Raw genomic sequence first — 15,735 nt, 5'->3', positions numbered from 1 at the left:
GTTTTCTTTCCAGTGTAATTGACAGATCGCAAATCCGAGATGTATAGTGGAAGATACGGCCCGTACAAAATTGTACGATATCTCTGTGCAAGTCGACGGACTGTCGAATAACAACGGTACCGTCGATGCTCCATCGAGTTGAGGTAGTGGAAACTTCTCTTTTGCTATAAATAAGAAGGGCCACGACCTTGAGGCTCATTATTCATCAAAAAATGGATCCTTCTAGACCCTATAAGCTCTCTCAAACACTCCAAAACATCCCAAACTATTTTAAGAGAGGATCAAGCTTCAACTTCTCAACTAGTTCATGAAAAGTGATTGTTCTTGCTTCTACTTGATGTTGTGGTGAGTTTGATCTTGAAGCAAGTTGTGTGAGGTGAAGTTCTTCAAGTTATAAGGTATGTTCTTCATCTTGACTTTGATATTAAGTTGTTTTTGGAAGATTTTAATGGTTTAAAGTAAAGGAAAACATGGCATAAAAGTCGTAGGTGGATATGTTGATGTTGTTGGCTTATGGACTGATTTTCAAAGGAAGTTTCGGACGGATTTGTATATGTTTGTCATGTAGTATCTTGATTATGTTATTGTTGATGTTGTTACTGATATTTGGGAGCTGTTTTGGAATTGGTTCGGAGTAACTTGAAGGGGAGCCTTGGAGTAACTCGTAAGGTTGTTGTCATGTGATTATGAGGTTACGGGTTCAAGCCGTGGAAACAACCTTTTGCATAAATGCAGGGTAAGACTGTGTACAATAGACTCTTGTGGTCCGGCCTTTCCTCTGACCCCGCGCATAGCGGGAGCTTAGTGCATCGTGCTGCCCTTTTATATAATACATGAAATTTATAAAAAGAATTAGAACTTTTTTTGAGTCTTTACTCAATTAAAATTAAAAAAAAATCAATCGATGGAGATAGAATTTCATTATAAAATAATAAAAAATGGATATAGATTATATCATTAATATTGGTAAAAAATAATACTAATGTTTACAATTATTATCAGAGATTTGTATGCATATTGAAGGTATGTCAATTGACTGAGTTATATTCTTAAAAAAGGGGAAAATATCTTTGATCCCTTAAAGTGGCTACTAAATGAGGCATGTACTTTCCCTCTAAAAGTTAACACTGTTATGAACAGGTCTTATGATTGCACATTGAGCATTAATGTTAAAGTTAGAATATTATGTACACAATTCAAGAAGGTACGGCAAAAGTCAACAAGCCATAATACCTATCACATATGCAATTTTAATATTCAAAATTTCAAAGGTAAGGTCATTTACTAAAAGTTAATGTGTATTTCCTTGCAAGGGATATTTTGTGTATATTTCCTTAGCAAAGGATTTTTTGTCATATTTATAAGTGATTTTATTCCTTTAATACGTGGGGTAGAAAATTTAAGATCCATTACTTATTTGTGGTTGGTTTGGTTGATTTTTTTTTCCCAAAAATTAGTATTGGCTTTTCTCGTGCTTGATTGTTGAAGAAGACAGTGAGACTTAGAGTTTTTTTTTACGGTTTATGTTGAATCCAACCATTTAAAATTGTTGGGATTGGTATTAGAATGCTGGATATCAAATTTGCAATCGATTTGGATCAATTTGGATAACTTTTGAAGCAAAATTGAGTTGGTGAAATTTCTCAGAAACTTTTGGTAATTCGCTAGAAAATATGATTAATTTGTTTCACAGTTACAACATAATTTGTACTAAAGTCTGGTGATTCTAAGAATTATTCCATCAGAAACTCCTAGTGATTTACCATATTAATTCTAAAGTTATGACACAGTTTATGCTAAACTCCTGATGATTCATCATGATCTGTGGCTAGCACATTCATTAGAAACTTCTGGTGATTTGCCAGAAGGTCAAAAGTTAAATAGCAAGGCAGTATGAATGTATGATCCTATTTGTGCAAAATGCAAAGCACCATCTACCCTAGATTGGGCCAAGAGATTGCCAATACAATGTCCAACGATAAAGCCTGTCTAAATCTTTTTTTGGCCCGGATTTCCCTTCATTTGGGGTGGTCTTTAATTTTTGCCCTTCAAATTGGTGGTCTTTAAGATTTGCCCTTCGCCTAATGCCCCGAAGTTGTGGGTTCGAACCCCAGCTCAGTAAAAAAAATTGCAAGGCAGAATTTCGCAGAAAATTCTACCTGGCCTTAAGGGCAAAAGTTAAAGACCACCAATTTGAGGTGCAAAAATTAAAGACCACCCCCAGCGAAGGACAATCTTGCAAATTGCCCTGGCTAAATTACCGTATGTGACGTAGGGGTTCATGGACAATTTGCAGGATTACCCTTCGCTGGGGGTGGTCTTTAATTTTTGACCCTCAAATCTGTGGTCTTTAATTTTTGCCTTTTGCTAAAAGCCCTTTAGTTCCGGGTTCGAATCTCCGCTCAGTCAAAAATTTTTAAAAAAAAATCGCAAGCCATAAGTTGGGTTTCAAACTCTGCTTTAAGGCCAAAAAAAAAATTGTTGGAATTTTGCAAACTTCTGCCTTAAGGCCTAGTTTTGGCTAAACTTTTGCCCCAACTTATGCTTTGCAATTTTTTTTTTACTGAGCCTGGGTTCGAACTCAGGACCTCTGAGTGTTAAGTGAAGAGAAAATATTAAAGACCACTAATTTGAAGGACAAAAATTAAAGACACCCCAAAAGAAGGACAATCCGAGCAAAAAAAAAAGTGGGTTCATTCACGTTTGAATTTTGGGTCAAAATTCATTTGAGCCCAACAATATATTGTCTCTTATCTTGTGAATTGTGATGTAACCAAGTAGAATCCTAGTTTTTTGTCGCCTTGTTACTTTAATTTAATAACCTAAGCTCATAGCTGGTTATCATATGGACTGCACAAGTTCTTATTGTTTCTCATATGGCTATGTTTTACAACATAGCAAATCGGGTCAAGCTTTCAAGCTTTTCTTTCTTGTTAAGCACATTCGGAGTCTCTTTTGTCAGGGAATATGCACTATGCAGTTGTAATAATAATAGACATTTAATCAAGATAAAATGTGGGTGCAATGGGTACACATTATTATAGCAAACAGGGTTCTATATGGGGTGTCCAACCTGGCCAAGCATCATGGGTAATCAAGAAGATTCTAAAAGCCACTAAGTATGTGGAGCATATTGGACTGCGTGAAGCTGACTTGGTGACATGGGAACAATTTTCCATCAAGCATCATGGGTAATCAAGAAAATTCTAAAAGCCACTAAGTATGTGGAGCATATTGGACTGCGTGAAGCTGACTTGGTGACATGGGAACAATTTTCCATCAAAGCAATTTACATGAAGCTTAGTGGTGAATTCCAAAGAGTACCATGGAGGAGATTAGTGTGCAATAATGGAGGTGCACCTAGGTGGTTATTCATCCTATTCCTAGCAATATGGGGCAAAATACTAACTCGAGATAGGCTTCCTAAACGGGGTTGTACTGAAAACACCAGTTGTGCACTATGTGATGATTCTAAGGAAAGTTGTGGGCATTTGTTTTTCACTTGTTCTTTTTCTGTGCAAGTGTGGAACAAGTTGCTGTTATGGCAAGGAATTCCTAGAACTGCACTAAATTGGCAGTAAGAATTGACATGGGCTCTATCACGCTGTAGAGGAAGGAATTCGCAGGCGGAGATAAATAGGATGACTTTGGCAGGATGCATTTATTATATTTGGCAAGAGAGGAATAACAGGATTCTCCAAGGTAGAAGGAGAACTGTGCATACACTGATTCGAACTATAATTCAAGTACATTGTAGAGGATCCAAGTGGACTAGGCTGTCTAGGAGGTTGCATGAACTAAACCACTATCCAGATGACTAAGTAGAGTTTAGTATTATGTTTAGAAGTTGAGATGTTTGACGAGCAAGGTAAGGCTGGGACCTTTGTCCGGTTCTGCTTATTTTGACCTTTGTGCTTTGTAATTATGACTTGGTAAATAAAATCATTTACTTACCAAAAAAAAAAATAGTCATTTAAGTTTTATTGAATTTAAATTCATAAGTAATTTAGACTATATTTTAAATTTAAAATATATTAATCTAAATAAATATTTTGGGTTAATATAACTAGAGTAATTAGTTAAGTCCAATAAATATAGACCTAATTAATAGTCCAATTTTGTCGGACAAGTCTATTTATTTGAGTTTCAAATGATGACATCACTTTGTTAATCTCAAGATGTCATTTTGTCATAGAGGTCCAAATTGATGCAGTTGTGTCAAAAGACGTGGCATGTCAAGTCAAATTGAAAAGTCAATTCACATATACAAGTAACATATTCTGGCTAATCAAAATGTGATCTTGTTGCTCCTTCATTAAGTAACAACTTTTGTCTTATCTATACTAACAGCTAAACACTTATTTTGATTATTATGATGGTGAAGATAATTAAAATCCATTAAAAAAATTGGTTTATCTTTTTCTTGTTACACCAAATAGACATTCAATTTACAAGCTTATGTTACAGTCTATCAAGGTCTTCCAGTGAGACTACGAAATTGAAACACAAGGACACTATTGTATTTGTAGGGCAGCAGCAGGACATTCTGTATCTGAAGTCAATAAAGATGCTAAATATCCCTTTGAATAGAAGATTTGGTTAAGACTGCACTTTGGAAAGGCAACTTCTATTTCTAATCTAACTATTTAGAAGAGTGAGTGGACACTTTTTCGTCGTCCACCCACCACTTTTTCGTCCTCCGTTTGTGGGCCAAAAAAACAATTGTGGGCTCACATATTTTAAACAACTACTAATATTTAAAAAAAAATTGTGGGTCCCATATTAAACACCAATCAGTAATAAAAAAAAAGAGAAGAAAAAAAAGTGGAACCCACCACATCCAAACTCACGGGAAAAAAAAAGTGAATCCCATATTAACAAAATCAAGCAATAATGATGGATTCATTGCCACATGCGTATCAACCCATTAGAGGGAGCAAATGAAATTATTGTACAGCAACATACTTAAAATACAAAAATTCTTAGAAAATCAAACAATTAAATCAATAATGATGGATTTATTGCCACATACGTATCAACCCATTAGTGGGAGCAAATGAAATTATTGTACAGCAACATACTTAAAATACTTATATATATATATATATATATATATATATATATATATATATATCCGTTTTCCAATTTTTGAAAAAAAAATTGTGGGCCCATATAGCCTGATGGATTCATTGCCACATGCGTATCAACCCATTAGAGGGAGCAAATGGAATTATTGTACAGCAACATACTTAAAATACAAAAGTGCTTAGAAAATCAAACAATTAAATCAATAATGATGGAATTATTGCCACATGCATATCAACCCATTAGTGGGAGCAAATGAAATTATTGTACAGCAACATACTTAAAATACTTTTAAAAAAAAAGTGTGGTCCCATATTAAACACCAACCAATATTAAAAAATTCAAAAAAAACACCAACCAATTAAGCATTTAAAAAAAAGTGTGGTCCCCATATTAAACACCAACCAATATTAAAAAATAAAAAAACACCAACCAATATTTATTTATTTTTTAAAAAAGGAAGTAAATAAAGTGGAACCCACCATCTCCAAACTCACGGGGGGAAAAAAAGGTGGACTACATATTAACAAAATCAAGCAATATAAAAAAAAAGTGAATTCCATATTAAAAAAACAAACAATGTCAAAAAAAAGAGTTCAGACTTTGTATTCGTAGCAAACACTAATATAATAAAGTTTTAGATATGGAGCACAAACTACAATGTTATATTAATCGTGTTTTGAACATAGTATTCCATATTGACAAAATCAAGCAATATAAAAAAAAGTGAATCCCATATTAAAAAAACAAACAATGTCAAAAAAAACAAGTGCAGACTTTGTATTCATAGCAAATACTAATATAATAAAGTTTTAGATATGGAGCATGAATCATGATGTTATATTAATCGTGTTTTGAACATAGTGTGTGTATATATATTATATGCATAAAAATAGTGCAAACTAATAATGTCCAAAATGGTGGGCCCCATACTAAACAACACCAAGTAATATAAAAAAAAAACTATATAAAGCATGGGTTTAGACCCATGCTTCGTCGTTCGTTGTGCCTTAAAAAAAAGGCGGGGCGGGGGGGGGGGGGGGGGGGAGGGCTATACTAAATAACACCGAGCAATAAAAAAAAAGCAAGAAAAAAATGGAACTCACCATCTCCAAACTCATGGAAAAAAAAAAGTGGACCCCGTATTATCAAAATCAAGCAATATCAAAAAAAAAAAAAAAAGTGAATCCCATATTAAAAAAAATATAATGTTAAAAAAAAATGCAGACTTTATATTCGTAGCAAACACTAATATAATAAAGTTTTAGATACGGAGCGCAAACTATAATGTTATAGTAATCGTGTTTTGAACATAGTATATGTATATATATTATATGCATAAAAATAGTACAAACTAATAATGTCCAAAAAAAAAAAAAGTGGACCCCATACTAAACGACATCAAGCAATATAAAAAAAAAAATTATCCCACCATCTCCAAATTCACTGTAAAAAAAAGTGGATCCCATATTAACAAAATCAAGTAATATAAAAAAAAAAAAAAGTGAACCCCTTATTAAAAAAAAATAATGTAAAAAAAAAGTGCAGACTTTGTATTCGTAGTAAACACTAATATAATAAAGTTTTAGATACGGAGTACAAACTATAATGTTATATTAATCGTGTTTTGAACATAGTATATATATATATATATATATATATATATATATATGCATAAAAATAGTGCAAATTAATAATGTCCAAAAAATAAAAGTGCACCCCCTATTAAAAAATCAAACAATATTCATGTAATTTCCAATGTATCTCATTAAGTCAATAATGATGAATTCATTACCACGTGCGTGTCAATCCATGAAATTGCTTTTCTTCAAAAGGTTAAGTAGTCAAACCATACAATTTTTTTTTATATTAGCCTGAGATCTAATCTAGATATTAAACTATTGTATTTGCTATTCCTCCATGTCATTTATTTGTTATGTTTACTAAAATAAATATACTTAAAATATTTATATTTTAAAATAAGATAGAATTTAATTAATTTTTTATTTTTATTCTTACACTAATAAATGTGAAAAGAAATTAATGTCGTAAAAAAAAAATATATCAAACGCAGATCAAATAATGAATAAGGTAAATTAGTCAATTATAATTCTAATCGACGTTTTCTTAAAAAACCATGCAAAAGACAACATGACAAGTAAAATGAGCTAAACCGAGAATATTTACTAAAAATTAAAAAATAGTATTTCTTCGTTTAAATAAAAAATCAATTTCTACTTTGTTTTGTTTTAAACATGTAAAATTAATTTAATAATTTGAATTAGAATTGTCCAAATCAAAATTTGATAAAAAATAATAAGTATTTTACACCTTTAAATTAATCGAATTAAAATTAAAAGTATCAACTGATGCTTAAATATTACTATTGTTTTATCTCAAAGAGAAGAAAATAGTTTCCTTTTAAACAAGTCTTCTCTTTTAAAAAATATTAATAATTTTTCTGATTTTGTGTTCATAGCAAACATTAATATAATAAAATTTTAGATACGGAGCACAAACTACAATGTTATATTAATCGTGTTTTGAACATAATATATACTTTATATATATGTATATTATCACTCTTCAAAAATAACTATATATACATAAATATATATATATTATCACTCTTCAAAAATAACTATATATACATAAATATATTATAATCTAAAGTGTTGGGCACGTGCGCAACACGGGCATAAGCCGTCTAGTATATATAAAAGAGGAATGTGTGGAAGGGAAGAGATTAGCTAAGGGAAGATAAGATATGTACTAGCCACATTGTCCATTTTACGACCACAATTATTTGCAGCTTTTCATCTTTGAAAGTGTAGACAATTCTTATCCCTTCTGTCACTTTCAAACAAATAACAATCTTATACCTACCGTAGCCTAGAAATTTAATTAAGATGGCTCTAGCCTCTATATATAGATGCTTAAATTTTACTATTGAATTGAATCAATACAAAGTTCGCGAGATCTTAAAATTTAAGAAATATTGGCCCGGATCAACACTAACTATTGCTCCCTCCGTCTCAATTTATGTGACACTTTTCGTTTTTTAAGAGTCAATTTGACTAAACTTGAAAGCTAAATTGAATTAGATTAACTCAATATTTTTACATTAAAATTTATATATTTGAAAACTACATGAAAAGTATTATAAGTTGCAACTTTTCTCATATCAATTTGGTGAAAAAATACATTTTAAAATGTTAGTCAAAGTTCATGCAATTTAAATCTCGGAAAGCGAAAAGTGTCACATAAATTGGGACAGAGGGAGTAAAATCTAATATTGTATGTACAATTAACCAAAAATTCAAGTTTATCTGGATCAAGTCGTTTGATTGACATTTACAAAATGAGCCTATTTCATTAGTCCAAACGCTATTCTGATATCGCGTGTCAATTTACGTGGCAAGCCAAGTTAAACTCAAGATCAATAAAATCATGCTATATATGTTTCAGGTGCTGTGACATGTCAAATAAGCATTACCCTTTGATGTCTTCCAAATTTTTAAGTGAAATCATTATCTTGATTAATAAGATATATACCATTAGTATATTTGGCATAACATTACTTTGATTAGGCCGATGATTTCGAGAGAGCTAAGCAAATCGAGTGAAAAGGTTTGTTTGTAACCACATAAAATAATTCCAAACTCCCAATAAAGCCAAAGGACATCGCTATTTGATAGAGAAGCAATTGTTGAGGTCAAGATACAAAAAAATTGAAGTAGTAGGTGGAATAATGGAATAACACAAAATCATTCCAAACTCCTAACCCCTTGTAATCTAAGTACTTGACACTGTATATTTCTACTAGTATTAGTAATAGTTTTCTTACACAAGTCTTGTAATTTCATCACCAAAACACAACAGGAAAAAGGGATAAAAAATGAGTGCGGTATTAACTCATCAGGTGTCAATCGATTAAAGAGTAAAAACTGGAAATGCCAAGATCCCAAGTTCAACGATTATACATGATTTTGTTAAAACAGAAATCCAGTATTCACCCTAATTGTTTTTAAAAAAACCTTGAAAATAAAGCAGCTAGCGGAGATAATTTAGCACGTGCCAAAAGAAAAACATTACTAACAGTAGTTGCTTGCTTGCTAGCTAGCTCGCAGTAGCACCTTGACCCACAAATTGCTTTAATCTCTGTGAGATTTTTGCAGCTCCGTATCCTGATGAAGTTGCACATTCTCCCACCTAACCGTTACCAAACAAACACATCTACATCACCTATATATCAATCAACAAACAAGGCTCTCGTTTGGCAATAAAAAATTGAGTTTTTAAAATTATGTTTGAACATGTATTTTACTTGGAATAAATTTAAAATTTTGTGAGTGAAAGTGAAATTCCTCCCAAAAATTGGGCTGAGCAGTTTTTGAAAATAGAAAAATATTTGAAAATAAATTTTTGAAATCTGATCCAAAATCTATGACAAACGCTAGCTAAATATACTTTGGCTTGACTCAGAATTTAGACGCTTGGTTCTGAATTGTGTATTTAATTAATTTTAGGATAAACTTCATACATTGTCACTCTTAATTTTTAATTTATTGCATTAAATTCATTAAAATAAATTAAATGTGATTTTTAGTAAAAGGTAAATGACTTTTTTGTTACAAAAACTAGCATAGTGATTTTCTATGATGGTTGAGCAAAGCTGAATAATATTTGGTTTACAAAAAATATTTAGTGATTTTAGTGCAATAACATAAAAGTTGAGTTGACAATCTATGAAACCAACCCTTAATTTTGTATATACTCGTTTTTCTCAAGTGTGTGCAACTCGATCACATAAGATATTGAATCTGAAAGTACTGGATTCCGCTAACTATTGTCTGATCAAAGTAAAAAACAGGAAGGAAAAAAATGGGGTGCAAATTAAAGTGCAAAGAGAGCCAAGATATCGATGGAAATGGGTAGTACCTTAGAATGTATGGAATGGAAGATGGTGTCACCAACGACAGTATAACTAGCATTTATAATTTCTACGCCTTCTTCATGTAGCATATGGATTATATCATTGAACATGAAGTGACAATCTGAACTAGTAATTAGAACAACTTTTAGAGCTGACTCCACATTATGGATCTCAATATGTGGCAATGGCAAACTTTCCATTCTCCCAGTACTGCTTGTCCTTGTACTTGAATTTACACCTGCTGTTAACTTCTCTTTTTTCTGTCTCATTCTTTCCAAATCTATTTGCAATTTCTTAATGTAATTGGCTGCTTCTTCCAGTTGATCTGGCAGTGACAAAAATTCCTGCAAAGCTCAAATAATTAACTACCTATTTGGCCATGAAATTTTTTTACTTTTTTCTGGAAAACGTTTTCACTTTATTTGAAAATCAACGTTTGGCCATGAAAATTTCAAATACAACTTAAAGTTGTATTTGGAATTTGAAAAACACCAAAAAACTTATTTTCACTTTCGATACATTCAAACAACCAAATATTCTTTGCCAAAACTATAACCTAAAACAACTCCATCTTCAACTCCAACTCCAAAATACCAAACAAAGTTGGTTTTCATGGCCAAACGCCTACTTAAGATTTTGTTAGTGCTAGTGTTAGTGGCAGATAAACAGAGACGCCGTTAAGAGGTGTCATCCGTCACTCTAATATGTAAATAACAATCAGAAAAGAATGTGCATACATACAATAAACTGACAACCGTATGAAAATAATGCCTAGTAATCATTTTCGTAAGTTTTTCGAAAATAATGCCTGTGCAAGTGCAGTTTCATACATTTCATTTTATATTGAAAAGGAAAACACTTACAAAGATTTATCATTTTAATTTTGACAATTGGACTTGTTTTAATAATTAATATGACGAAGATGTCTAGTAGATCTCAATTTATGATCTTGAACATGCGCCAATCAGATTGATTTGTGGGAATATAGGAGGTAAATGAAGAGAATAATTAATTAAGAGAAGATAAACATAGACGAACACTAAATTAGAGGAGAAATAATAAGAACCTTAGAATGCTGATCATGATGGACAAGTGAATTGAGCTTCAAATAGAGATCTTTCATTTGATTTCTTCTGTTTTTCTCTATTGTCTTTCTGTCAGCTTTACATCTTGACGAACTAGGGTTGTTATACTGCTGCTCCATAATATATGTATATACCTCTCCAACAGTCTTGGAATATAACAAGATCTTAATCCCTCTATATACTAAACAGAAGGAGTTAATTCTAGCTACTATAAATAATTATTGGAGATCTGAAACTAAGAGGAACCTAAAGTTGAGCACTAATAAATGAAAGTGAAAGGCAATAACTGCAGGAGAACAGTAGAACAACTTTATGATTATGTAAAGATGAAAAGGAAGACAGAATGGTATACGCAGGGCTTTCCCTGTTGTCTTTTTGGTCCCACATGGAACTATTTGTGACCATTTCTTCTGCATAAATGGGAAAGCATCCAACACACTGCCAATATCTGCCTGATTGTGAAATTGGTTTCATATTACATGATTTATTTCTACATTTTAACAATATTTTAAGTTTACCAAAACATAATAAAGGGGAATTTAAAATTCCTTTTGTCTATTATATATTGTACGAGTAATTAAAGACTTCTAAGTCAACTGAGAAAGAATGTGAGACAACTATTTTCCTAAGTCAACCATTTTTCATTAAATTGGAATTACATGAAGTACACTCATTTTTATTGTTGTATCATCATACTGCAGTACATTGATTGGTTTATGTCTTTAATCATGACCCACTTCCCAGTGCCACATCGGATATAGCCCATATCCTAACAAATTCCTCTAATTTTTTTTTAATCCATGTGATTTTGTGATTGTAACGACCCAGTCCGCTAGTGGTATTGTCCATTTTGAACCTAAGTCCCATGACTTTAAAACACGTCACTAGGGTGTAAGGCCTGTTTACTTATATATCTGGCATCTCTCTTGCGTTTTGTCGATGTGGGACTTTCCTCCTAAGTTAGGGTGACACATACACCCCTTCTTATGGACTCAGTGTCCTCGTTGAGGTTTGCCCCACCGTATGGGATTTGCCTGGATTCAGCACTGAGGTTTGACTCGCCTACCTCGAATTTGCCTAAACGTAGTTGAACTGTGACCCACATCGATAAGGCTGACACAAGAGTAGCTCTGATACCATCTGTAACAGCCTAACCCGCTAGTGATATTGTCCGCTTTGGACCTAAGCCCGCACGACTTTTAAACGCTTCTCTAGGGTGTAAGGCTTATTTACTTATATACCCAGCATCTCTCTTGTGTTTTGTCGATGTAGGATTTTCCTCCTAAGCTGGGGTGTCACGGTGATTTAAGTTAATATCAAATTGCTTTCTACGTAAGAATAACGTAGAGTTTGAATAAGATATTTTTTGCTTATTTACATCATCGGGTCATTCTTACATTTTGTAGTACGTAAAATATCTTATTTCAAAATTTCAAATCCCATGTTCTAGGGAAGCTCATCTGTTGGCATTGGCAGTATGTTTTGATGATTGACAAAGTGAATGACCAAGGTAAATAAACCAGGTCCATGAACATGTTCTATCTCAGTAATAGAGGTGAGACAAAATGAATGAACTAGGTCCGTGAACATTTGCTGCGAGTGTAACTCTTGAATTAAGAGACAAGGATTTGGCGGACAAGTTACAGGATTTCTTGCCATAATTATCCAGGATACGCTTCAAACTCCTAAAGGGATATTGAAGCTCTATGACATGCAAGAAACCTAAGTCAACTCAAACCTAATTCTTATATTGGCCTCATCGTGTAGGGTTTGTGTTTAGCCGACTTGCTGCGCACCCAAAACCTTGTATATCCAAGTCCTCTCTTGAAGAATCTCAGGCACTCACATAGAGAGAGAAACAGAACTTGAGCGAATACAGTTATGTTTTATAGTCTTCAAGTCTAGAATCTTATATTGAAATTGTTTTATCGAGTTGTACGTTTACCAGCTTTCATAGAAGCAATTGTCATAGGTATAAACGTTTGTCATATTCAGCTTCAAGTTGAAGGCAACTTGAAGTAAGCTCAATACTCTATGGAGATTGTTGAGATAGGAATTATAGTTAGTTCCTAGATTACAAAGTTTGTAATCTGAAATTGCAAAGGCTAATAGTTGTCTTGGAGTTTTGGGAAAAACCCTACAGAGGTGTAGGCCGTGGTTTTTTCACCCTTGTGAGCTGGGTCGTTTCCACGTAACAATACCGTGTCCTTACTTTCCTGTTCGTTATTATTCTGCGAACGTTAACTTGGAACATGTACATTAACTTGGTATATCTTATAGGCGAAAATCTGGTATAACTTAGGATAGGTAACTAGTCGTGCAAAATATCTGAATACTTACCTGTGTGGTCTTATTTTTGGTCCAAATTTAAACGTAGGTCTTTTGGATCTCGAGGAAATAAATAAAAGCGGAGGGTCGCAAGGTGAAAGCAACAAGTATTTCATCAATCACATGTTTTTATAACCTAAGGTGTGAACAAAAGAAATACTAATGTACAACCATTTTCTCCCCGTCTCTAGAAAAGGAGTGAACATCAAGTACACCCAGTCACAAGATTAAGGTGACGTCTCATTCATGATGGAAATTAATAATTCACATTTGCTTTTAGCTTAGTATTTTGGAGGTTTCTATTTGATGCTAGATTTTTCTCGCCTATAGTTCCACATCTGTTTGTTCATTTCGTTGTTATTTCGCTTCTTGCACTATTTGAATCTTTGATGCAAGTTCCTTTTCATTTTTCCATCTTAAAACAATAGTAACTAGTAGTAAAAATGTTATGTTATAGTACTAGTTAATTGAAATATATTTTCAAATTACACAATTTTGATATATCTATATGATATGGTATAAACATCACGTGTTGCAGAAATGGAAGGTAAGGCTGCGTACAATAGACCCTTGTGGTCCGGCCCTTCCCCGGACCCCGCGTATAGCCAGAGCTTAGTGCACCGGGCTGACCTTTTTTTTTTTTTTTTTTATGGTATAAACATCACGTGTTGACTTTAAGCCTTTAAATTTTCACCATCCCCACACATAGATGCAGAGTTCAAATTGCGTGAAGTGTTAGTTTTTGAGTTTTTCCTTCCTATGTGGAATTGGATTAATAAAACCCAATCCAATTAGGTTTTTGGGTTTTCCCTTCCTATGTGGAATTGGATTAATAAAACTTAATCCAATTTGGACCAGACCAATTTTCCCCAAAATTTCCTCTATATATAGGATCAATTTAGGTCTTATTTTAACAACACAAGAGTGAATCCATACCATCCATATAGAGAGAAAAACGTGAGAGAGAAAGCAGATTTTCGTCCAGAATTTTTCTGCTACAGAAGTCCTCTTTAAATTAAGTTTTTCGATTCGTTAACCGTTGGATCGTGCTGAAATTTGAAATGAGGGTTTTCAACATCTGGTTCTTCGATTTCAACGGTGAAGATTTGATTTTATGGTCTGTAGCTCCAATTTTCGAGTACGAACAGTAGCTCATTTTTGGGGGTGATTTCTCTCTTTTCTTCGCTAGTTTTGGTGCTATCTTTTATGTATTGTTGCTCCGTGCTTGGCTTTGTTGTTGTAGCCATTTGGAGAACATTTTTGTAATTATAGTGGAGATTTTGTGGGCCGGAGGTCCCGTGGATGTTTCCTCTTCACATTGAAGGGGTTTTACCACGTAAATTTGGTGTCTCTTCCATTCGATTTATTTTTGCTTGCTTTGCTATTTATTGTTGGTATAACTGCTGCCTGGATTTCCATTTGTGCTAGTGTTTTTGTCTTCTCTTGGTTCAAATAGTGTGGGAAGTTTCGACTTGGGTATTTCTTCCGCTGTTACCTCGTCGTGCAATTTGGTTATTGCTTGTTTCTTCCCTACAAAGTGGTATCAGAGCTTGTGGTCGTATTTAGTTGTGTTGTCATCTATTTGAATAATGGAGGCAAATATGAGCAAGATGGTTTGTTTAAATGGCAGTAATTACCATATTTGGAAAAGCAAGATGAAAGATCTTCTATTTGTCAAGAAATTGCATTTACTTGTGTTTGCTTCTAAGAAACCTGAGTCTATTAAAGATGAAGAGTGGGAATTTGAGCACTTATAGGTTTGTTGCTATATTAGGCAATGGGTTGAAGATAATGTTTGAAATCATAGTGTGAATGAGACAAATGCTAAAAGCTTGTGGAAAAAGCTCGAGACACTTTATGCTTCGAAGACTGGCAATAATAAGTTGTTCCTACTGAAACAATTGATGAATATTAGATACAAAGAGGGCAGCCCTATTTCTGATCATATCAATGATTTTCAGGGTGTCCTTGATCAGCTATTTGGAATGGGTGTCAAGTTTGCTGAAGAAATACAAGGACTTTGGCTTCTTAATACTCTGCCAGACTCTTGGGAAACTCTTCGAGTTTCTTTGACTAATTATGCTCCCAGTGATGGTGCAACCATGGAATATGCTAAGAGTGGTGTTTTGAATGAAGAGATGAGAAGAAGATCTCAAGTGTCGTCTTCTTCAACTTCACACTCCGATGTTTTGGTTATTGAAGACAGGGGGAGAAGTAACTTCAGAGGTCAGAATGACAGAAGCAAAAGTAGAAGCAAGTCAAGATCCTCCAGGTACAAGAATCTTACATGTGACTATTGTC

The 15,735-nt window shown here is 33.3% G+C and overlaps 2 protein-coding genes across 2 annotated transcripts; one reads left to right on the top strand and one right to left on the bottom strand.

Annotated features, from left to right (window-relative positions):
• Positions 1 to 3,161: 3,161 nt before the first annotated feature.
• On the top strand, positions 3,162 to 3,581 carry LOC132624570 (uncharacterized). The gene has a single exon (XM_060339331.1). It carries the CDS (start codon positions 3,162 to 3,164, stop codon positions 3,579 to 3,581), a length of 420 nt encoding a protein of 139 aa, XP_060195314.1.
• Positions 3,582 to 8,806: 5,225 nt separating this feature from the next.
• LOC132624901 (transcription factor bHLH162-like) lies at positions 8,807 to 11,565 on the bottom strand. The gene is made up of 3 exons (XM_060339651.1): positions 11,088 to 11,565; positions 10,027 to 10,365; positions 8,807 to 9,297 (listed from the first exon to the last, which is right to left on the bottom strand). Exons 1-3 carry the CDS (start codon positions 11,223 to 11,225, stop codon positions 9,205 to 9,207), a joined length of 570 nt encoding a protein of 189 aa, XP_060195634.1. The 5' UTR covers positions 11,226 to 11,565; the 3' UTR covers positions 8,807 to 9,204.
• Between the last annotated feature and the right edge of the window lie 4,170 nt (positions 11,566 to 15,735).

The sequence above is a fragment of the Lycium barbarum genome, chromosome 12 (genome assembly GCF_019175385.1).
Source record: "Lycium barbarum isolate Lr01 chromosome 12, ASM1917538v2, whole genome shotgun sequence".
Classification (NCBI taxonomy): Eukaryota; Viridiplantae; Streptophyta; class Magnoliopsida; order Solanales; family Solanaceae; genus Lycium; species Lycium barbarum.
The sequence above is the reverse complement of the archived record's forward strand: the minus strand, read 5'-3'. Positions and strand labels throughout refer to the sequence as shown.

Coding starts and splice junctions, on each gene's coding strand:
- LOC132624570 (XM_060339331.1), top strand. CDS start 3,162: ATGGGAACAATTTTCCATCAAGCATCATGGGTAATCAAGAAAATTCTA.
- LOC132624901 (XM_060339651.1), bottom strand. CDS start 11,225: ATGGAGCAGCAGTATAACAACCCTAGTTCGTCAAGATGTAAAGCTGAC. Junction 10,366..11,087: donor ATCATGATCAGCATTCTAAG/GTTCTTATTATT, acceptor TGAGCTTTGCAG/GAATTTTTGTCACTGCCAGA. Junction 9,298..10,026: donor TCCATTCCATACATTCTAAG/GTACTACCCATT, acceptor GGTAACGGTTAG/GTGGGAGAATGTGCAACTTC.